General features: G+C 63.1%; 2 protein-coding genes across 5 annotated transcripts in view; one reads left to right on the top strand and one right to left on the bottom strand.

Moving 5' to 3' along the window:
* The window catches only part of PI4KA (phosphatidylinositol 4-kinase alpha), a 59715-nt gene extending 39765 nt beyond the window's left edge, over positions 1-19950 (top strand). The window contains exons 24-55 of the mRNA XM_070769981.1: positions 1582-1652; positions 1729-1853; positions 2446-2527; positions 2663-2746; positions 2832-2921; positions 3222-3341; positions 3518-3610; positions 3911-4067; positions 4160-4287; positions 9076-9234; positions 9428-9579; positions 9665-9772; positions 9849-9976; positions 10597-10716; positions 10802-10881; positions 11035-11228; positions 11784-11874; positions 12137-12304; positions 12532-12585; positions 13893-14013; positions 14186-14315; positions 14909-14979; positions 15902-15974; positions 16085-16155; positions 16844-16953; positions 17090-17194; positions 17269-17394; positions 17561-17681; positions 17863-18022; positions 18418-18507; positions 18837-18920; positions 19597-19950. Of these exons, the coding sequence (XP_070626082.1) occupies positions 1582-1652; positions 1729-1853; positions 2446-2527; positions 2663-2746; positions 2832-2921; positions 3222-3341; positions 3518-3610; positions 3911-4067; positions 4160-4287; positions 9076-9234; positions 9428-9579; positions 9665-9772; positions 9849-9976; positions 10597-10716; positions 10802-10881; positions 11035-11228; positions 11784-11874; positions 12137-12304; positions 12532-12585; positions 13893-14013; positions 14186-14315; positions 14909-14979; positions 15902-15974; positions 16085-16155; positions 16844-16953; positions 17090-17194; positions 17269-17394; positions 17561-17681; positions 17863-18022; positions 18418-18507; positions 18837-18920; positions 19597-19648 (3518 nt within the window). The 3' untranslated portion in view covers positions 19649-19950. The remainder of the gene's footprint in view (positions 1-1581; positions 1653-1728; positions 1854-2445; positions 2528-2662; positions 2747-2831; positions 2922-3221; positions 3342-3517; positions 3611-3910; positions 4068-4159; positions 4288-9075; positions 9235-9427; positions 9580-9664; positions 9773-9848; positions 9977-10596; positions 10717-10801; positions 10882-11034; positions 11229-11783; positions 11875-12136; positions 12305-12531; positions 12586-13892; positions 14014-14185; positions 14316-14908; positions 14980-15901; positions 15975-16084; positions 16156-16843; positions 16954-17089; positions 17195-17268; positions 17395-17560; positions 17682-17862; positions 18023-18417; positions 18508-18836; positions 18921-19596) is intronic.
* Positions 11879-26242, bottom strand: TMEM191C (transmembrane protein 191C). 4 transcript variants are annotated; one of them, XM_070769983.1, is made up of 10 exons: positions 25803-26242; positions 25577-25700; positions 25149-25199; positions 24913-25002; positions 24742-24798; positions 24559-24618; positions 24365-24429; positions 24201-24273; positions 23886-23923; positions 23533-23793 (listed from the first exon to the last, which is right to left on the bottom strand). In XM_070769983.1, the coding sequence occupies exons 1-10, from the start codon at positions 25955-25957 to the stop codon at positions 23589-23591; spliced, it is 918 nt and encodes a 305-aa protein (XP_070626084.1). In that variant the 5' UTR covers positions 25958-26242; the 3' UTR covers positions 23533-23588. The 4 variants fall into 4 exon arrangements, with proteins under 4 accessions (XP_070626086.1, XP_070626084.1, XP_070626085.1 ...); XM_070769984.1 differs by having other exon boundaries at positions 24913-24990; XM_070769985.1 differs by lacking the exon at positions 23533-23793 and adding an exon at positions 11879-12062 and having other exon boundaries at positions 24365-24618.
* Positions 26243-27804: the final 1562 nt, after the last annotated feature.

Here is a 27804-nt window from a genome sequence, read left to right as displayed (position 1 = left end):
TATTGAAGAATCCTTGCATCCCTGGGATAAAGCCCACTTGGTCATGGTGTATGATCTTTTTAATGTGTTGTTGGATTCTGATTGCTAGAATTTTGTTTAGGATTTTTGCATCTATGTTCATCAGTGATATTGGCCTGTAGTTTTCTTTTTTTGTGGGATCTTTGTCAGGTTTTGGTATTAGGGTGATGGTGGCCTCATAGAATGAGTTTGGAAGTTTACCTTCCTCTGCAATTTTCTGGAAGAGTTTGAGCAGGATAGGTGTTAACTCTTCTCTAAATTTTTGGTAGAATTCAGCTGTGAAGCCGTCTGGACCTGGGCTTTTGTTTGCTGGAAGATTTTTAATTACAGTTTCAATTTCCGTGCTTGTGATGGGTCTGTTAAGGTTTTCTATTTCTTCCTGGTCGAGTTTTGGAAAGTTGTACTTTTCTAAGAATTTGTAGGACGTGTATCTTGAAGGACTTGGGGAGGTGGTGTGCACGTGTCCCTGTGTGCGTTTGTGTGTGTGTGCAGTGTCTAACTGTATTTCTTCCACTGCTGGTGCTTTAGTCACTAAGTCGTTACGGTTCAGTGACAAGTCACTAAGTTATGACCCCTCGGACTGCGGCCTGCCAGGCTCCTCTGTCCATGGGGATTCTCCAGGCAAGAGTACTGGAGTGGGGTGCCATTTTCTTCTCTAGAGGATCTTCTCGACCCAGGGATCAAACCCAGGTCTCCTGCATTGCAGGCAGATTCTTAACCAACTGAGCCCCCAGGGAAGCCCATTTCTTCCACCAAGTGTTTGTAAATTAGCAACTGTAGTTGTTCCTCTCATGTGATCAGGAAAGAGGGAGACCAGGAAAGAGCCACGGGGTCCAGGGAGAGGTCGGGCAGCTGTGTAGGGCCACCCCTGGTGTCAGTGACCAGGTAGGAAGGGTGCCCCGCAGCTGATGGGCAGAGATGTCCCACGAGCAGCGGTTAGAGGGTCTGGTCAGCCAAAAGCAGACAGCTCGCCATGGGGTACCTGCTCCTCCTGGGGCACCCTGCGTGCCGCAGCAGGCCTGCTGCTCCTGAGCAGAACCAGCGGCTCCCACAGGCCTCAGCAGCAGGACCTGCGGGCCACGCCTGGTTTAAGGCCGCGTCCTCCTTTCCTGGGGAGCTTTCGGGACATGAGTCTGTGAGACATGAGGACTCGCAGGCCCCCGGGTGCTGTGCACAGACCGAGGCTCACCGTCCCAGCAGGACCACACTCGAACCTCTCTGTGCCGTCAAAGCGTGCCCGTCACCGAAGCCCTAGTGAAGCGAACCTAACGTAAGGAAAGGGGTGAAACCACGTAGAGATACTGAAATTGAGGCAGCAGAGAGAAGAGGCGCACGGCCTAGGCGCTATTTGCCAGTGTTAGTGAGAGAGCAGAGGCAGGCTGCTGCGTCGCTGCGTGGGCCGTGTGCTGACTTGGAGCACCTGTAAGGGGCTGGGGGAGCATCCCGGTGCAGCCGGGGGCGCGGGCGGCCCCGCTGACGCCCCTGTGTCACAGGGGTGCTTGTAAGGGGCTGGTGGAGCAGCCGGGGGGGCGGGCGGCCCCCGCTGACGCCCCTGTGTCACAGGGATGATGCAGTGTGTGATCGCCGTCGCCGACAAGGTGTTCGACGCCTTCCTGAACATGATGGCGGAGAAAGTAAGCCTCGGGGGGGCGCCTGCGTGCCCGCCAGAATGCACGTGCAGGGCCTGCAGCATGTGTGCTCCAAACCCAGGCCAAGACCAAGGAGAACGAGGAGGAGCTGGAGCGGCACGCGCAGTTCCTGCTGGTCAGCTTCAACCACGTCCACAAGCGCATCCGCAGGGTCGCCGACAAGTACCTGTCTGGGCTGGTGGACAAGTGAGCTCCACTCCCTGCTGAGCCGCGTGCCGCCCCCCAGCCGTGGCCCCCCCAGGCCCCGGGTGTCCCCCTGGCCCACAGGAGGACCAGGCCCACTCTGAGCCCCCTGCACCCCACGCTGTCCCTGCCGTGCCGGGAGCCTCGTGGGAATGACTGCCGCGGGAGGGTGCTGAGGGCGGCCCGGGCCTACCCCCACGGCCCCGTGACGGCTTCAGACAGCAAACGGGCCTCCGTTGTCGCCGGAGCAGTTGCCATCCAGGCGGGGCCGGAGGGCGTGTCTGAGCCGGCCTCCACACCTGTAGCCTGCTCCGTGAGCCCCCGGCTCCCGGCAGCTCCTCCTGTGTACCCCAAGGTGCCACACACACACGGCTGCTAGTTACACTTGGACTTCCTGCGTATGCAGGCAGTGCCCCAGCCCCTGTTGTTCAAGGGTCCTGTCTTGCTCTGTTCGGTGTGGGAGCAGGGGGCTGTGGATGGAAACAGAGAGGGCCCCGTGGGGAGCATCGCGGCCAGGACGATGGGGTTGGGTGGTCTCAGGAGCACAGCTCCGGGCGGGGGGCTCTGGGCCTTGAGCAGGGGGCTCTGGGTGCAGGTTCCCCCACTTGCTCTGGAGCGGGACGGTGCTGAAGACCATGCTGGACATCCTGCAGACCCTGTCCCTGTCGCTGAGTGCTGTGAGTGCCCCGCCCGCCCCGCCGAGCCTGCCTCACGCCCCAAGTGGGGGGCGGGGGGCGCGCGTCACAGATGGGCAGGGGCAGGGAGGGAGGCGCCCATGGGGATGTGGTGTGAGGCGGGCCCTGTGCTTCCAGGACATCCACAAGGACCAGCCATACTACGACATTCCCGACGTGCCCTACCGCATCACCGTCCCGGACACCTACGAGGCCCGAGAGGTAGGCGGGCGGGGCCGGGCGGGGCCCGGGGCCACAGTCCAGCCCTGGGGCGCTGAGTGCTGCCTGCCCTCACCCCCTCTGCCAGAGCATCGTCAAAGACTTCGCCGCGCGCTGCGGGATGATCCTTCAGGAGGCCATGAAGTGGGCGCCCACGGTCACCAAGTCCCACCTGCAGGTACTTCCGTGAGGTCAGCGGGAAGAGGCCTTGGTGAGCTCCCTCCACCTGTCGGGAGCTTTACCCAGATGGTGTGCTCAAACCACACACGGCTCTGGTGTGATGGGCCAAGGACATGGGGGCACCTGGGGCAGATGTGCCAGTCCGGGCTGGGGCGTGCAGTGGGACTGCGGAGGGGCTCAGGGCAGCTGACCGGGGAGTGTGGCGCCGGCGGGGTAGTGCCAGCTTGGAGGCTCGGCTGGAGCCCCCCTGCCACGCAGAGGCGTGCCTCGCCTCCAAGGTGACCGGGTCCCGTGACAGGAGTACCTGAGCAAGCACCAGAACTGGGTATCGGGGCTGTCGCAGCACACGGGGCTGGCCATGGCCACCGAGAGCGTCCTGCACTACGCCGGCTACAACAAGCAGAGCACGAGCCTCGGGGTACGTGTGCGGGTGTTGGGGGCCGGCCCCTGCCTGGGGAGCTCGCGGCAGACCCCAGGCTCAGGAGCTACAGCCTGTGCTTCTGACGGAGAGTGGCGGCCAGTCCTCTGCGGGATCCGGTCCACGCAGTAGATGGGGTCATGCTGGACGGCGCAGCCACTGAGGTGTGTTTGCAGGCGACACAGCTCACAGAACGGCCAGCCTGTGTCAAGAAGGACTACTCCAACTTCATGGCTTCCCTGAACCTGCGCAACCGCTATGCGGGCGAGGTACCTCCCCTGCCCGCCCGCCCGCCTCCTCCCCGCCTGGGGGTGGCGGGAGGTCCATCTCTGCGGAAGGTCCAGTCTTTGAAAGGGGTGGGAGCTCTTCTCAAGTCTTGAGAAAGAAAAAAACATCTGACTCAAGAAGCCCCCTGCCCTGGGGGTCCATCCAGAACACTGGGAGCAGCAGGTGCTTCTGGAGGAGGAGCTCTGGGGGCAGGGGTGGGCTGCGGGGACAGCCTGGCACTCGGCGCGGGCACAGAGCCGTGGGCAGGGTGGCCGGGCTACGTGCACCTCCGCTGCCTGCAGGTGTACGGGATGATCCGGTTCTCGGACGCCACAGGCCACACATCGGACCTGAACAAGATGATGGTCCAGGAGCTGAAGGCTGCGCTGGGCGCCGGCGACGCTCAGCAGTACACGCAGGCCATGTTCAAGCTGACGGCCATGCTCATCAGCAGCAGAGGTGCTGGCCCAGGGGCCGTGGCCGGCCGTGGGTGGGGGTGGGGGCCGCGGGCCTGCCTGTCGGGGCCTCTGAACGGCACCCCCTGGTTGCAGACTGTGACCCGCAGCTCCTCCACCACCTGTGCTGGGGCCCCCTGCAGATGTTCAACGAGCACGGCATGGAGACCGCCCTGGCCTGCTGGGAGTGGCTGCTGGCCGGCAAGAACGGGGTGGAAGTGCCGGTAAGACGCTGGCCATGGGGCCCAAGGGGTGGAGAACCAGCCTTGGCCCCCTGGCTGTGGAGCATGGAGACCCCGGGCAAGCCCCCTTGTCCTCCTGGGGCCTCGCATGTCAGCAAGACGGTGTTATGAAAGTCTGACCCCAGGAACGTCTCCCAGGTTAGAGGGTTCTTGGGTTCAGGGACCGGCGCTGCCTGACACTGTTGTTCCCCCAGCGCTCGGCAGGGGGAGCCCTCGCTCTGCCTGTGGCTTCCATCCCTGTTGTGTCCAACTCTTGGACTGTAGCCCGCCAGGCTCCTCTGTCCATGGGATTCTCCAGGCAAGAGTACTGGAGTGGGTTGCCATTTCCTTCTCCAGGAGATTTTTCCGACCCGGGGACCTAACCCGGGTCTCCCACACTGCAGGCAGATGCAACCGTCTGAGCCACCAGGGTGCTTGTGCTCATCCACAGCAACCAGGTCCCAGCTGCCCAGGAGGGCAGCCCCCTGTGTCCATGTTTCTGGACTTCCTGCTGGAGGGGGCCCAAGGAGAGGAAGGTCATCTGAAACATCTGAAAACAGATTTGTGTTTCCAAGATTCCCATTAATTTCCATGGTAACATGGACGTGCCTAGTTTTTCCTGCTTTTATTAAGCTGAGATGCATGGTCAGAAGGGGGTTCTGTGTTCTTGCCCCTGAGGGGGTTAGCTGGATAACTTCCAAGGATGCAACTGGGGTGTTCCAGGCAGGGGCACACTCGCGGCTGAGGTGAGGGGTCACTGGCCCTGCCCACACAGAGGGAGGTTGGCCGGGGCTGGGCTGTCTTCAGGGCCCGTGGCAGGTTCTGACCGCATGCCCAGGGTGATGGCATGGGCCCTGCACCCTGTGCCCACCTGGCCACCTCACGCGGCTCTTACCTCTATGGGGAGGGGGCTCTGTGGTCACGCTGCGTGCCGTCCCATCAGAGCTTGTGCGTGACTCGTCTGCATCTGTGTCGCTGCTGTGCGTGACACGCACCTTGTAGGGCTGTGTGTGGTGTTGGGCTTTTCCTAAGCTGGCAGGTCTGTCCAAACCACGTCTGCTCCTAACATGCTCCTGGGAGCCCAGGTCTGTGGTTCTCTTCCACACTCTGGGCTGCAGGCGGCGGGAACACGCACCTTCATCCTGCACAGTGGCAGGTTTTCCCAGATCTGCGGTTCTGAATTGACACTTGCGTTGTTTCGGATCTTTGATTTTTTAATAACTTGAGTCTTACGTGCCTGTGTATGATTTCCTGTGTATTTTATGTTGGGACTTGTTGAACTTACTAAATTTAGAGATTTCAGACTTTTCATCACACTTGCAAAATTTCAGGCCAGTGTTTCATGGAGTATATTTTTTACCCCATTTTCCCCGTCTCCTCACTTGGGCTCGTCTCGGACCTCGAGACAGTGGCCGTGCCCGCGGACACCGGCATTCCCGTGGGCCGCTCTCCCCGTCTCGCACTCTGGCCCACTTCAGGGGGATCCGTGCGGTGTCCCCGGACGCTCTCCTGCCTTACGCGTGCTGTTGGTAATCCACTTTTAATATTAAGTTTTATTTCAGGTATTATCATTCTCAGACCTAGGGTTCCTATTTCTTTCTTACGCTTTGTATTTCTTTGCTGACAAATCTCTGTTCACCTCTTCTACCTTTGAATATATTTGTAACGATTACTTGATGATTCTCGCCTGCTTGGTTAACTAGCATCAGGGTCAGCTGTGCTAAAGGTGGTGCCTGTGGACCCGCTCGCCCACGGGGCCTGGGGGGCGGGGGCTCCGCCTGGTGTCTGGTGGCTGCAGTGAAGGCCACGCCCTGAGGGCGGAGGCTTGGCAGAGAAGGGTGGCGCTTCCTGGGTTACACCCGCCCTCACTTTCCGCCCTCACTTTCTTATTTTTTCACCAAAACTAGGAGAGGGCTTAGGGAAGGGTTTTTCTGCCCAGCGCTTTGCTTTTCATTTGGGGTCTGTGAGACTCCAGCCTGCCTCCTGCCGGCACCGGTCACTAGGCTGGCTCGAGGTCTCAGCCTTGGTAGGACCATCCGCCACTTATGGCAGCCTTCACGCTGGCTCCGGGCGTGCCAGGGAAACACCACCTGTGGAGAGCTGCTCCTGGCACGCTCTCTGCCCACCGCCCTCGACGGCCCCCCGGTTCCACGCTGGTTCCTGTCCTCTGGCCCTTGCTGCGGGCTCAGGGCTGCCGGCCGGCTGTCGCCTGCCGCGCCTCCACAGGGAGCTGAGGGCCGGACCCGGCCACGCCTCAGCAGAGTGGGGCCGCACCCTTTATTGCTGTGTTTTCAGTTTCTGGACTTTGCTGTTACCAGGCAGCGTGTGCTGTTACAGAGGGCATGAAGGTGGGCAGACAGATCAGCTGCAGCCCTAACTCGGAGGCGAGCCCTGCCGGCTTCCTGCCGTCTTTTTTGGGTTCATGGGAAGATAAAACGCGAGCAGCCTTGTTGACCTCGTGCAGCACAGGGATCTGGGCCTTAGTGCCAGTGAGGTGGGAGGGAATTCTGGCCCCTGGTTCAAGTGCACGGGCCCAGCCTGGCCCCGCCGCCCCCTGGCTGTAAATGCCCAGAAAGAAGCCTCACTGCACGGCAAGCCTTAGCAGATGCTGTCAGGTCGACCTTTTACCTCTAAGGCATCTTCAGAATCTGACCACCTCCCTGCCCTGAAAGGAGTCAGTTCAGTTCACTCGTTCCGTCACGTCCAGCTCTTTGCGACCCCATGGACTGCAGCACACCAGGCTTCCCTGTCCATCACCAACTCCCAGAGCTTGCTCGAACTCAGGTCCATCCGGTTGGTGATGCCATCCCACCATCTCATCCTCTGTCGTCCCCTCTCCTCCTGCCCTCGGTCTTTCCCAGCATCAGGGTCTTTTCCCATGAGTCAGCTCTTCGCATCCAGTGGCCAAAGTATTGGAGCTTCAGCTTCAGCATCAGTTCTTCCAATGAATTTTTAGGACTGATTTCCTTTAGGATGGACTTGTTGGATCTCCTTGCAGTCCAAGGGACTCTCTAGAGTCTTCTCCAACACCGCAGTTCAAAAGCATCGATTCTTCGGCACTCAGCTTTCTTTATGGTCCAACTCTGGCGTCCGTACGTGACCCCTGGGAACCATCGCTTTGACTAGGTGACCTTTGTTGGCAAAGTAACGTCTCTGCTTTGGAATATACTGTCTAGATTGGTCATAGCTTTTCTTCCAAGGAGTAAGCGTCTTTTAATTTCATGGCTGCAGTCACCATCTGCAGTGATTTGGGAGCCCAAGAAAAGAATGTCTGTCACCGTTTCCATGGTTTCCCCATCTATTTGCCATGAAGTGATGGGACCAGATGCCATGATCTTAGTTTTTTGAATGTTGAATTTTAAGCCAGCTTTTTCACTCTCCTCTTTCACTTTCATCAGGAGGCTCTTTAGTTCTTCAATTTCTGCCATAAGGGTGGTGTCATCTGCGTATCTGAGGTTATTGATATTTCTCCCAGCAATCTTGATTCCAGCTTGTGCTTCATCTAGCCTGGCATTTCATATGATGTACTCTGCATATAAGTCAACTATGCCAGTATACATCCTTGACATACTCCTTTACCAATTTTGGAACCACTCCATTGTTCCATGTCCGGTTCTAACTGTTGCTTCTTGACCTGCATACGGGTTTCTCAGGAGGCAGGTAAGATGGTCTGGTATTCCCATCTCTTTAAGAATTTTCCAGTTTGTTGTGATCCACACAAAGGCTTTGGCATAGTCAGTGAAGCAGATGTTTTTCTGGAATTCTCTTGCTTTCTCGATGATCCAGCGGATGTTGGCGATTTGATCTCTGGTTCCTCTGCCTTTTCTAAATCCAACTTGAACATCTGGGAGTTCTCAGTTCATGTGCTGTTGAAGCCTGGCTTGGAGAATTTTGAGCATTACTTTATTAGCGTGTGAGATGAGTGCAATTGTGCGGTAGTTTGAGCATTCTTTGGCATTGCCCTTCTTCAGGATTGGAACGAAAACTGACCTTTTCCAGTCCTGTGGCCACTGTTGAGTTTTCCAAATTTGCTGGCATATTGAGTGCAGCACTTTCACAGCATCGTCTTTCAGGATTTGAAATCGCTCCACTGGAATTCCTTACCTCCGCTAGCTTTGTTCGTAGTGCTGCTTCCTAAGGCCCACATGACTTCACACTCTATGATGTCTGGCTCTAGGTGAGTCATCACACCATCGTGATTATCTTGGTCGTGAAGATCTTTTTTGTACAGTTCGTCTGTGTATTGCCACCTCTTCTTAATATCTTCTGCTTCTGTTAGGTCCATAGCATTTCTGTCCTTTATTTTGCCCATCTTTGCATGAAATGTTCCCTTGGTATCTCTGATTTTCCTGAAGAGATCTCTAGTCTTTCCCATTCTATTATTTTTCTCTATCTCTTTGCATTTGGAAAGAGTTGCTGCCCTCCAAACCACACCTTGGTGGTAGGGACTCAGGCTCCACTTGGCCCCCACAGCTCTTCCCAGGTCTGGTTTGGGGCATGAAGGTGTCATCGCGGGTCCGTGGGGTGGAGGTGGCACTGGGTTCTGGAGGCCCTGAGCAGGTGGTGCGGTCACATGTGGGCGTCCACCTGTGGTCCTGGAGGGGCGTGTGGTGAAAGGCGGCCCGAGGTGGGGTCATCACGGGACCGTGGTGGTTTCATTTTTCTTCATACTACCTCAGTTTTCTTAGTTTCCAGCGAGCGTATACTCCTTTTATAATTAAAAACCAACAAGAAAACACAGCAGGCGCCTTACTGTGCCTCACAGAGGTGCTGACGGCCGGGCTCTTGCAGTTCATGCGGGAGATGGCGGGGGCCTGGCAGATGACCGTGGAGCAGAAGTTCGGCCTGTTTTCTGCGGAGATGAAGGAAGCAGACCCCTTGGCCGCATCAGAAGCCAGTCAGCCCAAACCGTGTGCCCCCGAGGTGACCCCTCACTACATCTGGATCGACGTATGTGCCCCCCAGGCTCCTCCCACTCTTCCCCGGGCTTGGGGGCCACCCTGGGGCTCCAGGTTGAAGATGCCCCTCCGGGAGGGGGCGGTGCTGGCCCCCCTCTCCCCCAGACCCCCACCCCCTGCCTCGCAGACCCCACCTGCCGTCCAGCAGGCCCCACAGGCAGCGTGTTCCCCCCCACCCCGCCCAGTTCCTGGTACAGCGGTTTGAGATTGCCAAGTACTGCAGTTCCGACCAGGTGGAGATCTTCTGCAGCCTCCTGCAGCGCTCCCTGTCCCTGAGCATCGGGGGCACCGCGGGCAGCATGAACCGGCATGTGGCGGCCATCGGGCCCCGCTTCAAGTGAGGGCCGGGGCTCCCGGGGGGCCCGCAGGCAGGCCCTGAGCTAGGGCAGGGGAGACCGAGCACTGACCTGCCCCCGTTGTAGGCTGCTGACCCTCGGCCTGTCCCTGCTGCACGCGGACGTGCTGCCCAACGCCACCATCCGCAACGTGCTCCGCGAGAAGATCTACTCCACCGCCTTTGACTACTTCAGGTGCCCTCCGCCCCCGCCCCGGGCTGGGTCCCCCCGCCCTGCGCCTGCTCTCACCCTGGTCCCCACCCATCTGCAGCTGCCCGCCGAGGTTCCCGACCCAGGGGGAGAAGAGGCTGCGTGAGGACATCAGCGTGATGATCAAGTTCTGGACCGCAATGTTCTCAGACAAGAAGTACCTGACCGCCAGCCAGCTCGTTCCCCCAGGTACGCCGGCCTGCTCGCCCCTCCCCTGCTGCGCTCCGGGCCAAGAGTGCGGGCAGGACCCTCGGGCCAAGCGGACGCCTTTGGCCTAGCTTCCCAGCACCAGGCTGTCCATGGGCGCCCCGCACACCCATCAGTCCAGCCTGGGCTGAGGCCGGTGGGCCACGAGGCTCAAGGCATGGTCCATTGTCGCCTGGCGGGGCAGTCCTGTTGGGAGCGACTCTAACACAATTGTGGGAGCGACCCCGGGGTCAGGCCCTTGCCTGCAGCAGCTGCGGCCCCGGGGTCTCCGAGGCAGACCCACGCAGGCGGCCTGCCACAGGACAGGGGACGGCAGTCACAGCTAGTGTCCCAGTGGCTTCTGACTCCTCTCAGAGCAGGGCCCCCGTGTGGGAGCACACCTGGGGGCAGGTGCCCCATGGCTGCTGCGGGCGGAGCTCGCGCTGCTGTGCTTTGGGCTCGGGGAGCACCGCGCACTGTAGGAAGCGTGTGCTGCAGCTGTCCACCCGAGTTCCCAGGTGCCTGGCTCTCTGAAGCTGTCTCCCCCGTCTGCGCCCCCGTGGCTGCCTCGTCCATGCGGAAGGTCCAGGTGCCTTGTTCTGGAATGCTGTGTCTGCCCGCAGACAACCAGGACACCCGGAGCAACCTGGACATCGCGGTCGGCTCTCGCCAGCAGGCCACGCAGGGCTGGATCAACACGTACCCGCTGTCCAGCGGCATGTCCACCATCTCCAAGAAATCGGGTCGGTGGGGCTTTTCCCCTGGGTCCCTTGGGTCCTCGGGGTCGTGGAGCGCCTCTGAGGGAGCCCTGTGTGCCCCCCGCCCCAGGCATGTCCAAGAAGACCAACCGGGGCTCCCAGCTGCACAAGTATTACATGAAGCGCCGGACGCTGCTGCTGTCACTGCTGGTGAGGCCCTGCGGGCCCGAGTGGGGCGGGCGCCGGGGCGCCGGGGCGCAGCCGTGTCCCTGTCTGTCCCGCTGCTGGTGAGGCCCCGCCAGGCCCGAGAGGAGTGGGCGGCGGGGGCGCAGAGGCACAGCCCTGTCCTTGTCCGTCCCCCAGGCCACCGAGATCGAGCGCCTCATCACCTGGTACAACCCGCTGTCCGCCCCGGAGCTGGAGCTGGACCAGGCGGGGGAGAGCAGCGTGGCCAACTGGAGGTCCAAGTACATCAGCCTGAGCGAGAAGCAGTGGAAGGACAACGTGAACCTCGCCTGGAGCATCTCGCCCCACCTGGCCGTGCAGCTGCCAGCCAGGTGCGCTCCAGCACCCGCCCGAGGCCAGCACCCCACAGCCCCAGGCCCGTCTTGTTCAACCAGGAAAGGGAACAGCTGCGGTGACTCCCAGGGGCAGCCTTGGGCAGCAGCGTCTGTGTTGTGAGCTCTCCCCGTGGCTCTGGCCAGCGGGAGCGGAGGGGGCTGAGTCCTTGCAGACCCCCGCCCCATGTGCCTGTGTTCGGGGTGCCTGTCTTCCCCTGAGCCCACGCTGCCTGCTCAGTGCTTCCTCTCACGGGCTCCATGTCCACGCAGGGCAGGACCACGGCCTGACTGCTCACCCGCGTGCTCCCACCTGCTGTGGTGCCCTCTGGCCCCCGGGCTGCTTGGGGCCTGGCCAAGGGAGGTGCGATCCTTGAAAGGGGACGGGCAGACCCGTCCTGCCCCAGGGCCCTCTGTCCCGGGTCACCGCTGGTCACACCGAACCCGCCAGAAGCCAGGGTACTTAGACGCTGCTAGGCGCAGGCCGTGTCCCTCAGTCCCAGGCTCCCCGGCCCTGTCCTCAGCGTCTGCCCCCCACACCCTCTGCACCCGTAGGTTCAAGAACACGGAGGCTATCGGCAACGAGGTGACACGTCTGGTGCGCTTGGACCCAGGAGCCGTTAGTGACGTCCCGGAAGCCATCAAGGTAGGGGGGCAGGCGGTGGGCCAGGGCAGGAACGCAGACTCTGAACCGCCTCCGGGGCACCTGGAGGAGCGTGGCCGAAGCCCTGAGCTCTGTGGGGCCTGAGTGTCGCTTTCCCGTGCTTCCCGCCCTCCGGACGAGGCGTTTACTGTAGAAAACGGCCGAGGTGCTTCGCCCAGGTTGAGATTGTGCTGGTGGACAGAACATGTCAACTATCGTTAGGAACGCTTCTCAGGACCCCCCCTCGACTCCCTCCTCCCTCCAGTTCCTGGTCACCTGGCACACCATCGACGCCGACGCCCCCGAGCTCAGCCACGTGCTGTGCTGGGCGCCCGCGGACCCACCCACGGGCCTGTCCTACTTCTCCAGCATGTACCCGCCGCACCCCCTCACGGCGCAGTACGGGGTCAAGGTCCTGAGGTCCTTTCCGCCGGTGAGCCCCGCTGCCGGGTGGGCCTCAGGGCTGCCCCACTGCGGTGGGGCGGGGGGCACTCGGGGACACACCACGGGGGTGGGCCTCGGGGCTGCCCCACTGCGGTGGGGCGGGGGGCACTCAGGGACACACCATGGGGGCAGCCTGGTAGAGGATGAGGCTGGTCCAGGCAGTTGGGCTCCTGGGACCCCCGCCCTGGAGTCACAGCTGCACCCCGCCCCCCACAGGACGCCATCCTGTTCTACATTCCCCAGATTGTGCAGGCGCTCAGGTATGACAAGGTAAGTCTGCGCCAGCCCCAAGGGCCAGGCGGGCAGGGGCACAGAGCTAGGACCTGAGCCCGAACTCTCACCCCACTGCGTGTTCATCCAGCACCTGAGGCCCAGGCCTGCTGTGCAGGGTGGGCAGCCTGGCCCAGGACCTGTCTTCTGGAAGGGGGTCTCAGCAGGCCCTGACTCCCATGCCCAGCTCTCCGTCTCCTGGGAGGAGAGGCCGGGTGTGCCAGTGAGCTGCGGCCACCCTGGCGTCCACGGGCTCAGAACCTCCACAGGCCTGGAAGCTGGATGTCTGGGGTCCAAGTGGGGCGGGCTGGCTCCCCAAGGCCCCCTCCTTGCCATGAGATGGGGTCACTGCCCTGTGTCTTTCCATGTCTGTGTCGCGATCTCTTCTGAGGACATGAGTCCGCTTGGATGAGGCCCCCACTGATCTCACATAACTTTACCAGCTCTTCAAAGGGCCATCTCCAGCCACCTCCAAACAGTGAGGGCCTTCAGCAAGCACAGGGCTTCAGCATGCGCACAGGGACAGGGCGGTTCAGCCACGAGCATGGGCACGCCCCGGAGGGGCCTGGGCAGATGGCACCCGCGGGGTGACCGCGGCCCGGAGCCCCACTGCCCCTGCCGTGCCCGGGGCCTCCCCAAGCCTGCGCCTGCGGGCACCATCAAGTGCCCTCTGGCCCCGGCCCAGGGCCCTCAGACCACCCCGTCCCAGCCAAGCCCCAGCCCTGCACTGGAGGTCGTGTGTTCACAGTTCAACTTCCGATCTGTTTGCTGAGTTAGAATTGGGTTTTTTGAAGTTTGACCTCTTTGGGAAGCCCACCCACTAAGTCGAGGACATCCGACCAGGGAATGCTTTACCAGACCGTGGGGGAGGAGCACCAGATGGGGGCAGAGACAGATGCGGGGAAGGAGAGGCTGCCCCCCAGAAGTCTTCCAGAAAGGCCAGCGCCTTCGTAACCTAGACTGGGGACTCACCCTGAGCTGGGCATGATGGGGGAGGAGAGGTCACGGGTGGGCAGGGGCCACGGTGCGCAATGACCAGCTTGTAGGGTTTTCTGGGACTGGCCGCCCCTGGGCAGCTCGCAGGGTGGCGGTGGAAGCCCGCCTGCCCACACCTCACGCTTGACAGCAGCAGAGCTGGGCTAGAGTCCGGGGAAGCGGGGGTGAGACTGCACGTGCCTGCACGAGTTGGGATGTGGTGGCTGGCCGGCAGGCTGACATACCGGCCCCGCGGCCTGGGACAGCTGCTCACAGCCAGCGTGGGGCCTCGCAGGGGGCTGGGCCAGGCTGACCGCAGCCTCGCCCTGTAGATGGGCTACGTGCGGGAGTACATCCTGTGGGCCGCCTCCCAGTCCCAGCTACTGGCACACCAGTTCATCTGGAACATGAAGACCAACATCTACGTGGACGAAGAAGGCCACCAGAAGGACCGTGAGTGCTGGCCCCGTGAGGGCCCCCGCCCAGCTCATCCCCTCCGCTCCCGCCTAGGTCCCTGGCCCTGCGGCTCCGTCCCACAGCTCCCTGGGTGGCCACCCTGCACGTCCTCTGGGTGGGGTCCACAGAGACGGCCCCAGGCCTGGGCTCAGCCACAGCGTCTCTGCAGCCGACATCGGTGACCTCCTGGAGCAGCTGGTGGAGGAGATCACAGGCTCCCTCTCCGGCCCGGCCAAGGACTTCTACCAGCGGGAGTTCGACTTTTTCAACAAGATCACCAACGTGTCGGCCATCATCAAGTAAGCGCACCTCCTCCAGGCCCCACGCGGGCGAGCTGCCCCGGAGGCGGTGTGCACACGGCCCCCATCCCCTGCCCCGTGGCCAGTGCTGCGGAGCAGCCAGCTGGGAGTCTGCCTGCCCGTCCCGGGCTCCCATGGGCCCGCAGGTGCACAGGAGGCACGTGTTAGTTTGGCGTCGGGCCTGAGGCCACTGCTCTGGAGGCTCCGAGGGGCCCAGCAGCGTTAAGCAGCCAGACCCCGCAGCCGCCCTGGGGCCCTGTCTCGATTCACCTCCCTGGCGCAGCTTCACGCGGGGCAGACGCCGACCTCAGACGCTCTGGCCCCACGTTTGTACAGGACGGGCCCTGGGGTTGAGGAGCCTGGCCCCCTCTGCCCCGAGCTCCGGCTCCTGCCCAGTCACCCCGTCCTCGCCTGGCTGTCAGGGTGGGCTCCCTGGGCCGCCCTCTGCACGTGAGGGCGCAGTTCCACATCAGCCCCTCATCTTGGGGCATAGAGGTCTGGAGGCCGCCGGAGGCCACGCAGGGCAGCAGCCCTCAGAGAGCAGGGCCTGCCCCCGGAAGTGTGAAGGTCAGCGCCTGTGTCCTGGTCCCCAGGCCCTACCCCAAAGGCGACGAGAGGAAGAAGGCCTGCCTGTCGGCCTTGTCTGAAGTGAAGGTGCAGCCTGGTGAGCAGGGTGGAGCCCAGTGGGTAGGGGGTGTGTGGGCCCTGGGTGCCTGGCATCCTCCAGAACCTGCCCCGGCCGGCGGTCACTTGTGGGCCTGCTGGCTACAGTGGTTTTCTGAAGGCCAAGCCCTGTCCCCAGCAGCTGTGGTTCTAGAAGGTTCCCAAGCTCCAAGGTAGCAGAGGCAGTGGGCGTGGGAAGGGGCGTCCGCAGTGTGCTGGGGCCCATGGGACAAGGGCCCGTGCCCCGCCCTGGTGCTGCTGGTTGGCAGGACGGAGCCCAGATGTCGCCGCACAGCTCTCCATCATTCACTGCCGCACTTGCTCTCTCTTCACACTCTGGCCCTGCCCGCGTGTCCAGGCCTGCTGCACGGTGTGCACCAGCCCCAGGGGGGCCTCTCCCGACCATGCTGAGCCCCGCCCAGCCTCGGAGAGGACTCCTGCTGCTGGGACACATCCCAGAGGCCCTGGGGAGCCAGCTGGCTGCAGGGCAGAGCAGAGCTGGGCTGTGTGAGCGAGGCTGGGCCGGTGAGGGAGGAGGCAGGGGACCACGTGGTCCTGGGGCCAGCGCCTCCGTCAGGACCCCACCTGGGGGGCTCTGGAACTGCAGCCCCAGACCAGGCTGGGGTGTGCTCTCGTCTTGACCTGTGCAGACAGGCTGAGCTGGGGCCAGGCGGGCGGGGCCGGGACTCCTGTGTGTCCTGTAGTGGGGCAGCCAGGAAGCTGGGGTTCAGGTGTTCCCTTGGAGATGTGTCTCTGGGGGTGGCCCAGAGAAATAGCAGCCAGGGAGGGCGGGCCTCCAGGCCCCAGCACCACCCTGTCTGCCCGGGGCCGGCCTGCGTGCTGGACGGCGGCATGTCCTCCTGCGTCCCGCCCACGCCTGTGATGTCCCTCCCACGCCCGTGACGTCCCTCCGTCCCTTGCAGGCTGCTACCTGCCCAGCAACCCCGAGGCCATCGTGCTGGACATCGACTACAAGTCTGGGACGCCCATGCAGAGGTGCGACCCCCAGCTGCCCCTCGCAGGCCCCCTCCCCCGTCCCTCATGCCCCCTCCCCCGTCACCCGCGTCCCCTCCCCCATCACCTGCGCCCCCTCTCTCGTCTTCTAGTGCCGCCAAGGCCCCGTATCTGGCGAAGTTCAAGGTGAAACGTTGCGGGGTTAGTGAGCTTGAGAAGGAAGGTCAGTGCCTCGTCCCCTGTAGTCTGGGGTCCTTGTGAACACTGGTGGATCAGTGTGGCCCCTCGGCCGGGGTCAGTGGGCACACATGCAGTAACGGGCCCGGGAGGGCGGGTCTGCTTGGCCTCAGTGTGAGCGCCCACAGGCAGGCCGGCTTCCATGGCAGGAGTCGACCGTCTCCTGGTGCTGAGCCTGGAGTGTCGGGAGGCTCCGCTCCCTCCTGGCAGGGTCCTGCGCCTCCTCCCAGCACGGGGCCTGGTTGGTCCTCGGCCGTGGACTGTCAGTGCGGCCTCTGCCTCGGCCCGAGTCCCCGCTCTTCCGTCTCTGGGAAGGCACGACCGCTGGTCAGGGCCACGCTGACTCCACCAAGTGTCGTGGTCACACTCTGCAGTCCCCGTGGTGTGGGCTTGAGAGGACACCAGCCAGGGTGTGGCCCCGGCTCCTGCTGGGCACCCCCTCACGGGGCCCAGCCCTGACAGGGCCCCCAGTCCTCGCTCCGGCGAGAGGGGGCTCTGTCTTCAGCTGTTCTCAGGAAGAAACACGGCCCTGTGGCCCCACCCGCTGACCCGGGTGTCTGCCAGGCCCCCATTAGCCCCCTTGGGCTTTGCAGGCGTGATCCCTAAGGTTCTTGGGGTTCCTTCAGGCACGTGACCAGGGCGCCCCCAGACTCCCACAGGGCCTCTCCCCACAGGCCTGCGGTGCCGCTCAGACCCCGAGGAGGAGGGCAGCATGCAGGAGGCCGACGGCCAGAAGATCTCCTGGCAGGCGGCCATCTTCAAAGTGGGGGACGACTGCCGGCAGGTAGTGCCCCGCCGGGCAGGAGGGCGGTGCGGGCCGGCCGGGCCCCTCCGCGGCTCCCGGGCCTCCCAGCCTCACAGAAACGCGCGCCTCTGCTTCCCCGTGGCTGCCCACCACCACTCTCGTCTCCACCTCACAGGACATGCTGGCCCTGCAGATCATCGACCTCTTCAAAAACATCTTCCAGCTGGTCGGCCTGGACCTCTTCGTCTTCCCGTACCGGGTGGTGGCCACCGCCCCCGGGGTAAGTGTCCCGAGCAGAAGCCCGGCGGCCCCTCGGCCCGCCCCTCGGCCTGCAGCCTGGCCCTTCCTCCCTAGTGCGGCGTCATCGAGTGCATCCCCGACTGCACCTCCCGGGACCAGCTGGGCCGCCAGACCGACTTTGGCATGTACGACTACTTCACGCGCCAGTACGGGGACGAGTCCACACTGGCCTTCCAGCAGGTGGGCACCCGGCGTCCTGGGTCCTCCGTCTGGGTCCGCCCGGGCGGCCATGACCTTCCTTGGGACCGGCAAAGCCCAGGGTGGGCCCCAGAAGGCCGACTTCTGGAGTGGGGGTCCGCCCCGCCCCCGAGCTGGTGCGCGGGCCCTGAGCCGCTGTCCTCCGCAGGCGCGCTACAACTTCATCCGCAGCATGGCCGCCTACAGCCTCCTCCTGTTCCTGCTGCAGATCAAGGACCGGCACAACGGCAACATCATGCTGGATAAGAAGGGCCACCTCATCCACATCGGTGGGCGGGGCGGGCGCGGGGGCGGTCCTTCCGCGTCCTCCACGCGGGAGGGCGGGGCGGCAGGGGGCGGGGCTCTCCCTCCCTCATCCACGTGGGGGCGGGCCGGAGCCCGGAGGCGGGGCTCTCCCTGCGCCCCAGCCCGCAGCTGACCCCAGCACCGTGACTTTTCGGCGCTTTGCAGATTTCGGCTTCATGTTCGAAAGCTCCCCGGGCGGCAACCTCGGCTGGGAGCCGGACATCAAGCTGACGGACGAGATGGTGATGATCATGGGGGGCAAGATGGAGGCCACGCCCTTCAAGTGGTTCATGGAGATGTGTGTCCGTGGCTACCTGGCTGTGCGGTGAGCCTCGCGGTCCAGATGAGGGAGGGTGGGTCCCCTGCTGGGCCCACGCATCTAGGCTCCCCTCCCCTCAGGTCATCTCAGACCTTGGGGGGTGGGGGGTCGGGTTTGGGGTTTGGAGGGGCCTGTGCAGGAGGTCCGTGAGGCCTGGCTCCAGTCACATCTGCCACCTCTGCCGGAGCGCCTCACTCTGGGTGTTGGTGCCCCAACGTCTGCACCTGCCAGGCTCAGCCTTGCCTCCAATCAGTCCAAGTGCCCTCCTTGCCTTTCTTCCTGAGCCAGAGCCCGTGGTTTCCGACACCACGTGGCTAAGGCCACAGAGCAGTGTGGTGACACCCGGGCAGGGCCCATGCCCAGGCTGGACTCTGCTCACCTCCCTCCCTGCCTCTCCCCAGGCCCTACATGGACGCTGTGGTCTCTCTGGTCACTCTCATGCTGGACACGGGCCTGCCCTGCTTCCGTGGCCAGACAATCAAGCTCCTCAAGTAGGTCCTGGGCAGACACTGGGGTGGCTGTCCCCTGAGACAGGGCCTGTCACCCAGGCCAGGTGCTGCCCTGGGACGCCCAGACCGCCTGTGTACGAGGCGCCCTGGTTTCTGCGGCCATGGAGGGGATGTGCCTGCCACCCCCTGTTTCTTAGGGGACATTGAGGCCAAACCCCCTGCCCATCCTACCCCAGCTGCCGGTCCCATGGTCGGGAGCTGCTGGAAGGGGGCCCAAACCCTTGAGGCCAGCTGGGAACCGTGCCCCACAGGACGCCAGACTACATCCACGCGAGGAGGGCGGCAGCCCTGATGTGGCCCTTCCCCCACAGGCACAGGTTCAGCCCCAACATGACGGAGCGAGAGGCCGCGAACTTCATCCTGAAGGTCATTCAGAACTGCTTCCTCAGCAACAGGCAAGCCCCCGGCCCTGCCCTCGCCTCCCGTGTCCCCCACCCGGTGTTCAGGGGGCGCTGAGTAGGGCCACGCCTGGGCCAGGTGACCGGACGCACTGCCCTGAGACGCCCGGCCCGGCGGGGTGGGTGAGGAGCTTCGGGGGCTGCGGGGGCTGTGACCGGAGGGGCCCGGCCTCAGTGACACTCTGGGGGACAGGTTCCCGGGGCGGTGACAGTCGGAGGTGGCCTGGAGGTTTCCAGGTTGAATGACGGGGTGGCCCAAGGGGGTCGGAGAACCGGCATTAGTGCCCCAAGATTCAGGGCGTGCGGCCTGGGGGCGCCATGCGCTCCTGGTGGCCGGGAGCAGAGAGAGGGAGCGCTCGGCCCAGTGGGAGGGGTCTGGCAGGCAGCACGGGGTGTGATGGCTCTGCTCTGTGCAGGGCGGGGGCGCACAGACCCCCAGCCTGGGCTCAGCTCCTAGGACAGGAGGCAGCCAGCTGAGGAAAGGCGTCTACCCAAGCCCACGTTAGGCACCCACGAGCGAGGAGATGGGGGAGAGCCCAGAGCTGCCAGGGAGGGAGCACGGGTCCCAGCGGGCGAGGCGCTGGTGGGGCAGAGGTCCGCGGTTGGGCCCTGAGCCTCCACGGCAGCTCAGAGGGGTCGGCCCCTCACAGCACCCCTTGCCCTGTGCCCACAGGAGCCGGACCTACGACATGATCCAGTACTATCAGAACGACATCCCCTACTGAGGGCGGGGCGGCCGCAATCAAGCTCCGCAGGCGAGCAGGCCGCCGCTTCATCCGAGGACAAATGGGCTGGAGGTGCCCCTGCCAAGCCGGAGACGCACGGTCCCGGGTGCCGCCCGCGTGGCCAGAAGGACAATCAGAGCCGGTCTCTGTGTGGGCACGGGCTCTTCTGCACTGGACACATTTCCCCCCCCGTCCTGTCTCAGAGGTACAGGGAGCACGTTCTTAGGCACAAAAATCAGAACAGTGGTATTTAACCAACGTGAGCAAAATAAAAACAACAGCACCGCTGTGCTGGGACCTGGTTTACTCTGGGTCCTAAGTGCACGTTCAGCTGGGGGTGGGCAGCAAGGGGCTCAGGGCCGCCCCCGGCATCCCGACTGTGAGTGCACAGAGACGGCAGCACGGCGCCCGCGGAGCCAAAGCACCTGGGCTCTCCCTGCCGGCGTGGGGCCAGCGGCCGTCCCTTCCTGGCCTTGCCTCCGCCATGTCCGTCTCCAGCATCTTCGGGTCGCTCTGCTCCGCAACCACACTGTCCTCCCACACTGACCCCCTGCCCCCACGGCTCCCATCCCACCCCCACGACCCTCCAAAGACCTGAAACTAAAGAAAACGATAAAACACCTAGAAATGAGTCGCCCGAAAGGCTGGTACATAGCATGTGAGACAGAGGTGAAGGGAAGGCGCGTGGAGGAGAGGACATGCACCTGGAGAGGCATAAAGAAACGGGGAGCGGGCTGGGACCCCAGAGCTGGCACAGGATGCGCTCAGCTGCAGGAAGACAGAGGCAGCGGGTGGGGAGGCAGGGGCTCTGCCAGGCGCGGGGCTAACCAGGAAGGGAGGCCATCACGGGCGGAGCAGCCACACGGACCAGGCACGTGTCCACGGGCTGAGCCCGCCCACTAGGAGGCAGGAGTTCTACACGTGGATGAAACGTGAGGCCCGATTACGTCGACAAGAGATGCTCTTTAAATAGTCACAGACCTGATGCGAAAGGAGGGGAGGAGAGATTCCCCATCAGCACGCGCACGTGTGCTTCTGAAGGAAAACTTGACAGAATTCAGGGGAGAAATAGACTAACAGAGCTGGAGACTCGCAACACCCTTCTCTGCACAAGTAACGGGCAGGCAAGAAAGCCAGTGGGCAGAGGACAGCGGCACGCACCCGCCTGGCAGCAGGCAGCACGCCCCGCTCACCACCCCAGGCTGGTTCTGTGCAGTGGTGAGGAAGCAACGAGAGCTGGAGGAGCCCTCCACGTTTATAAGTTGGATGGTGGAGCTGGAACACCAGACAAAATACATGTAAAAGCTGAGATGACCTGAGGCAGAGGCTTTCAGGCTGTGTCTGGGGAGGTGGGTAGAGAGGAGTCCGTTCAAATAAGAAGCAAACCAGAATACAGGGTGTGACTTCCAGAAGCAGCCAATGGGAGACTGGGAGCGGTGGACGGGGAGACAGGAGGTACAGGATGAACACTCCGTAAAACAGATTCACTCGCTGCAGAACTGATGTCCACATCATGTGGAAAGGAAGCCTGTCACATTGGCTTTAAAATGAAAGTCAGCTGAATGCCATGAACAAGATGGTGGCAATACGGCAAACTGTATATTTTTAAAAGTCAGAAATAAATGCTTTTAAAAATGGTGGGTAGAAAGTCTAAACCAAAGAGCTGACAAGCAAATAGATCTCTTTAGAGACTGAAAATGAAATTTAAAGTGTTAAGGGCAATCAAGTTCCTCTTCCAATAACGCAGTTAACAAAAGACCAACCTGAGAGCCCCACGCCTCAGGGAGGGGCTCCACGCTCAGGACGGGTGTGCTCAGAGCAGCACTTGGCCTGACGCGAGTGCAAAAAAACCCGTCGTCCCCAAAGATGCCGCACTGACAGCTGCCCTCCTGGACCGCTCTGTCGTCACCACCTCTGCTCAGCGCTGGGCCCTGGGCCCTCGCCAGGCTAGTCAGGGAAGGAAACTACAAGAATCGGAAAGAGAAGCGACTCAGAAATGGCCTGTGCACACAAAAATCCAAAACAACCTGGGTCTATTCTACAGCCGAGGTTCAGGACACAGGTTAATACACAAAAGTCAACTGTGTATGTGCTCACAGCAACAAAAGGAATCAGAGCAGTTTCATTTACAGTTGCATCCCCAACACTGAGGTACAGCCAGAAAAAGAAGAAGAGAATGACATGAGTAGTTTGCAGGAAACGCCCCCCTCCGCCTTGATTATAAGGTAAATGCAAATTAGAGCCACCCTGAAGTGCCCTTGCTCACCCATCAGACCCACTGTGCACGAGGCCGCAAGGGGGTCCTATCCCCGTGGAGGGGGGCCTCTAACAGCCATTCAACACCCCAACCCCCGGCGCCAGTGAGCCAGGGCGTCTTAAAATAGCAGGCATGTGGTTACCCCCTGGCTCACAACCCCACTCTGAGGAACTGATCTCACAGATTCTCTGGCAAAATACAAAAGACGTTTGCAGAAAGCTGCCCGCCGAGGACACGTGGGGACCCACCCCCGTCACCATGGTGGCTGCAGCGTAAGTGAAGAGAGAGGGCCTGGGGGCCGCTGCGCTCACCAGGAAGGGGGAGGGGTTCCACGCAGTCCACTTACTATGGGGAAGAAGAGTCCATCTTAAAAATCAAGTGTCTTCCACAGAAGTGGGGGAGACAGGGTGGAGGGCACGGGGGGAAAAGCTCGAGTTCCCTTGCCTTACAGATGTGACTTTGTAATTACAGAAAGTAGAGAATGCAATGCCTGAAAACAAAGCAGAAAAACCACCCCCATTAGGAAGGCTGTTATTAAAAAAGAAGCAAAGAACCCAGCAAACGAAACTAGAGGATGTGGGGAAGCCAGCCCCCGCCTGCTCTGCTGCCGGGACACTGTTCAGCAGTTCCTCAAACAACTAAACAAGCACCCTTTGACCCAGCAAGTCCACTCCTAGGTAAATACCCGAAAGAAGCAAAGAAGCGAAAGCCAGCCCCAGCAGTGAGATCCAAGAGCCGTAACCACCGGGCACCGCTGAGGAAGTCCCTCGTTGCAGAATTACTCGCTGTAACCAGGGTGGGACGGCACACAGGGCCATCTGGGGGTGACCGTACACGAACAGTCACAGAAGGAGGAGGAGTTAGAACAGCACGGCCTCCAGACGCGAGAGCAACTTTTAGGACTCAGCCCGCGATTCTTAAATTGTGCACAGAAGTACAAACACAAGTTTATCCCCAGAACACGACATGTGCAGTTCAATCAATGAGAAAAGGATTGTTTAAAGACCAGAGCAAAAACACACGCATGTGTGCACAGGACGGACAAAAGTTTCACTACAAAAAAAAGTAAAACAGAGCAAGTGTTTGCCTCAGACGAAGTGAAACTCGAGTTCCCCCTCCATTAAGCAGGATATTTCACAGAAATAGACAAGGCTCAACAAGAGCGCAGTGAGGAACGCTCCGGGCCCCCGCCGCCCGGACGCCGGAGAGGCCGCGGACCAGGGGGAGGACGCCCGCGCCCCCAACAAGGGACCCACCGGGGACGAGGGTCGCCTTGGGACTGAGTAACCAGCGCGCGGACGCGGGACACGGAGCTCCGCGGGGACCCGCCGGCCAGCGCCGCAGGCTGGATTTGCCGGCGGCGAGAGCGGGTTGAGTCATGATTCCGACCCCTCCGGAGTGGGCGGACGGGCTGGGGGAACGGAGGGGTCGGACGGAACCGAGGGCAGGGCGGAGGGACCAAGGTCCACCCGGAGGCGGGGGGGGCGGCGCCTCCTGGCGGGAGGACACAGGACATCCCTGCCCCGCGTCCCCGGGTTTCTCGCCGCCACCCCCAAGCCCCCTCCGCTCCCCTTTCCCTCTTCCATCACCCTCCCGTCTCCCCCCGCCCCACACCCCCCCAGTCCGGCGCCCAGAAACCACTCCGGAAACTCGGGTGCGGGCGGCCGCGGCCGGCGTGATGCGCTAGGCGGGCAGCAGTCCGCGCGCACGCAGCTGCAACAGCGGGGCCAGCGTGTAGCGCAGGCGGCGCAGGGCGGCGTCCGAGCCCGGGCGCGCAAGGCCGCGGCGCAGGGCCGAGGGCTTCACCAGTGCCAGGTAGAGCAGCGGCAGCGCCATGACGCCCAGCGGCAGCAGCAGCAGCGTCTGCAGCGCGCCCAGCGCCCACAGCCTGCGGACCGACCACGCACCGGCAGATGGGCGCTGGCGGCGCGGGGCGCGCCCCAGGCCCCAGCCCCGAGCCCGCTCCAGCCGCCCGCTCACCTGAAGCCCGCCGCACCCGCGCCGAACAGCCGCTTCTCCTACGGAGACAAGAGAACACCTTCCTGCCGGACGCCGCGGACGGGGCGGGACCCTGGGGTGCGAGGCTCATGGGGGCGTGGCACCACGGGGTGGGCTCCCACGCGGGCGCGGTTCTTGAGTGGGCAGCCCCATGATGCTTGTGGTCCCCACTGGGGTTGGTATGGCGAGGTGGGTCCCTGGTGGGGTCAGGGGGTCCCTGATGGGGTGGCCCCCCGTGTGCGGGGGGCGGCCCCGCGGGGCAGGTCTCGACTCCAGCCCGCCCCCGCCAGGGCTCACACAGTCCGCCTTGGCCACCTCTTCCATGAGCGAGCCCGCGCAGTCCTGCCCCCGGCGGGGCTGTGAGTCGCACCTGCCGGGAAAGGCAGGAGGATGGGCCCTTCGCCTGGCCCGCAGTCGCGCTCCCCCCAACTCCCGACACCCGACAGTCTTAACCCCCTTACGGCTCCGGGCCGCCCCGCGAGCTGTCGAGTGCAGCCGCCGCCTCCATCACCTTCCCCTGCAACTCCTGGAGCGGGTGGTGGGAGTGAGGCCTCACACGCGGGAAGACTTGGGTAGGGCGGGGACAGGCCGCCGCGGCTCCGAGGAAGGACGGAGCGGAGGCCGCGGCGGGGTCGGAGGCGGAGAGGGGCGGCACCTGCAAGACTCCGCTCTGTTCCTGGAAGCTGGCCCAGGCCTCCTCCATCCGCCGTGCGCTCTGACACGAGGGGAGCCCTGGTAAGACGGCGTAGGGGGGACTCGGCCCTCCCCACCGTCCTGCACCTGCCCAGCCTCACGCACACCCCAAACCGGCCCTCCCGAGACCCCGGCTCTACCGCACCTGCCGCAGGGCCTCCGCCTGCATGGTGTGCTTGGCCTCCACCAGCTCCAGTTGTTTCTTCCAGAGAATCCAGGGAGAGTCAGGCGCCAGGCGCTCCGCGAACGCGCCGCGCTTGACCCCGCCCTACCGCCCCGCCCACCCTCGCCCAAGGCCCCGCCCACGCCCGAGCACCTGCAGGGCCGCCAGTTGGGTCCCGAGCTGCTGCTCCGCCCGCTGCTGGCTCAGTTGCTCTCCTCCGTAGTAGAAGAGCTGGGGGTGGGGCTTGTGAGGGCCGGGCGGGAGGGGATGCTAGGGGCGGGGACTATCCTGGGAGGCGGGGCAGGGAGGGGCGGGGTAGGGCGAGGGCGGGGACTGGGGCGAGGCAGCCCCGGGGGAAGCGGGAGACAGAGGCCGTCTCCGGAAGGTACCTGGCTTGACAGCTCCTCCCACTGCTCCTGCAGCTGTCGGTTCTGCTGCTCCTGGACGGGGTCGAGGGGAAGATCCAGGCCTCTCCGAGGTCCCCGCCCCAGCGCAGGCCCCGCCCCCGCTGCCGGCTCCGCCCCATCTCAGGTCCCTCCCTCTCCACTGCCCCCACCCACCGAGGTCCCGCCACCGCCTACCCACTCGCAGGCTCCGCCCCGCAACAGGCCCCGCCCCACCAGGGCTCCGCCCCATTCTGTGTCCCTCCCCTCCACTGCCCCGCCCACCCGGAGATCTCGCCTAGCCTAGGTCCCGCCTTCTCGCGGCCCCGCCCCGTCCAAGGCCCCACCCCGCCCAGGCCCCTCCCTTTCCACTGCCCCGTCCATCTAGAGGTCCCGCCCCTCGCGGGCCCCGCCCCGCCAGGGCCCCGCCCCACCAGGTCCCGCTGGCGCTGCTCCGCGGCCTCCAGCAGCCCGCGCGCCCGGTCCGCGCGCTCCCGCGCCGCCTCGCGCGCCTCCCCACGCAGGGCCCGCGCCGCCTGGCTCCGCCGACGCTGCAGGCTGCGGAGGGGAAACTGAGGCTCCGCGGCCGAGGCCGCGTACACACGCCGCCCGCCCCCTCGCGGTGCCCACACGCCGGGCGGGGGGAGGAGCTGCCCGCACCCGCGCTCGCGCTCGCTCAGGTCCAGCAGGCGCGCGGTGAGGCTCTCGCTCTCGGCCTCCAGCCCGCGCACCAGCTCCTCCAGCTCCTGCTTCCGCAGCCGCCCGTCGCGGTTGTCCTTCTGCAGCTGCAGCAGCAGCTCCTGCGCCTCGGCCATGGCCTGGCTCTGCCCGCGGCCGCCGCCGGGCCCGCGTCACAATGGGCCGAGCGCGGAGCGCTTTGGAACCGCGCGCACCGCCGGATGCGCGCGTCTGAAGCGGAGGGTGAGGCCGGCACGTTCCCGCCCGCTGCCGGGGGCACTGTGGCCCGGGCAGCCTCTGGTGGGAAAGATGGGTTCCGTAAACAAGTTTCCTGTCTCTGGACTCAGTGATCCCCTCCTGGGAAAGCCAGAGAAAGACAAATGCCATATGCTGTCACAGGTGCAATCTAGGAAGTGACGCAAATGAACCTCTCATGAAGCACCTTCACGGAACACACCTGTAGTTGCCAAGGGCGACGAGTGGGGGAGGGAGGGATTGGGGGTTTGAGGTTAGCAGAGGTAAGCTGTTACAGGATGGATGAACAACGAGGTCCTACCGTATGGCACAGGGACCTATATTCACTATCCTTATACACCATCATGGAAAAGAATATGAAAAAGATTGTATATACATGTGTAACAGAGTCACTTTGCTGTACAGCAGAGATAACACTGTAAGTCAACCACAGTAACATTTCTCTAAAAAGTTCCTCCTCCCGCTCCTTCTTGCCTGCACAAGCCCATCCTTGAGCCCCTTTCCCAGGGTCTTGTTCTTCAGGGTTCCAGGCTGTCCTTCCCCTGCCCCAGACGGAAAGCAGGACTGGTCTAAACCCATGGTGGCTTTTAGCTCCCTTGTAGGATCGCCTGGAAAATCCCATGGACGGAGGAGCCTGGCAGGCTGCAGTCCATGGGGTTGCAACGAGTCCGACACGACTGAGCGACTTCCCTTTCACTTTTCACTTTCATGCATTGGAGAAGGAAATGGCAACCCACTCCAGTGTTCTTGCCTGGAGAATCCCAGGGACGGGGGAACCTGGTGGGCTGCCGTCTATGGGGTCGCACAGAGTCGGACACGACTAAAGCGACTTAGCAGCAGCAGGATTCTGCCAGTGAGATTCAGGGGCAGATGTCAGCTGGATATGGGTTTCTGGCAGGTCTGCCCCACTATTAAGGCAGAGAGGCCCTGAGGTGGGTGTTGAGATGGGGAGGAACTGGGCACCACTGATGCTGCGCCCCACCCAGGGTCCTGCCCCCACCGCTCTGCCTGGTCAGCCGGGATGGAGCCTTGTCAGTCTGTGCTGGTGGAGGTGTTGGCGTGAGAGCCCCCGAAGCTCTGCACCTCAGGTTCTGCATCTGTCAGGTGGGGCTACCTCCCCCCTCCCCACCCCAGGTTGCTTTTCTGCAACTTCCAAGCGTGAGCTAAAGGGCACCTTGACCCCTCCCCACCCCTGGTCTTTAGGAGGAGAGCCTCCACGGGGAAAGACTGGGGCAGACAAAGCCTCCGGGGAAATGCAAGCCACTGCCTGGGCCGTGGGGCCCGGGGGTGGCAGGAGCCATGGCAACAGACCCCCAGCCAGCGCTCCTGCCCTTTGCTCCCAGCAGACCTGAGGACGGAAACACCTGCCTGCCTTCCCACCCTGCCCGCTGGCCCGGCTCTGCCCCTCCCCCAAGGACTCAGGTTCAAGGTCCTCCTCTGGGGCCTCCCTGCCCACCCGGGGGCCCCCACCGAGGGGCACAGCCCAGGAAGAGGGTGGTGCAGGGCTCCCCACCCTATCTTCAGGACTGAGTCCGGCAGCTGCACGCTCAGTGCGCCGTCAGCTGAGGACTGTGTGGGATGCCAGGGGCTCAGTAAGTGTCTGATCAGAGAAAGAATTAGTGAATCAGCATAAAGCCCAGGCCTGTGGGGTTTTGTTTTTGTTGCCATATGTGAAACAGTTTTTGCCTGATGAGAGAGAAAAGGGGAATCCCCTGTGGTTAGGCCTCCA

Source organism: Bos indicus, chromosome 17, assembly GCF_029378745.1.
Source record: "Bos indicus isolate NIAB-ARS_2022 breed Sahiwal x Tharparkar chromosome 17, NIAB-ARS_B.indTharparkar_mat_pri_1.0, whole genome shotgun sequence".
Lineage (NCBI taxonomy): Eukaryota > Metazoa > Chordata > Mammalia > Artiodactyla > Bovidae > Bos > Bos indicus.
Note: the sequence above shows the minus strand (reverse complement) of the source record. Positions and strands in the feature narration are given on the sequence as shown.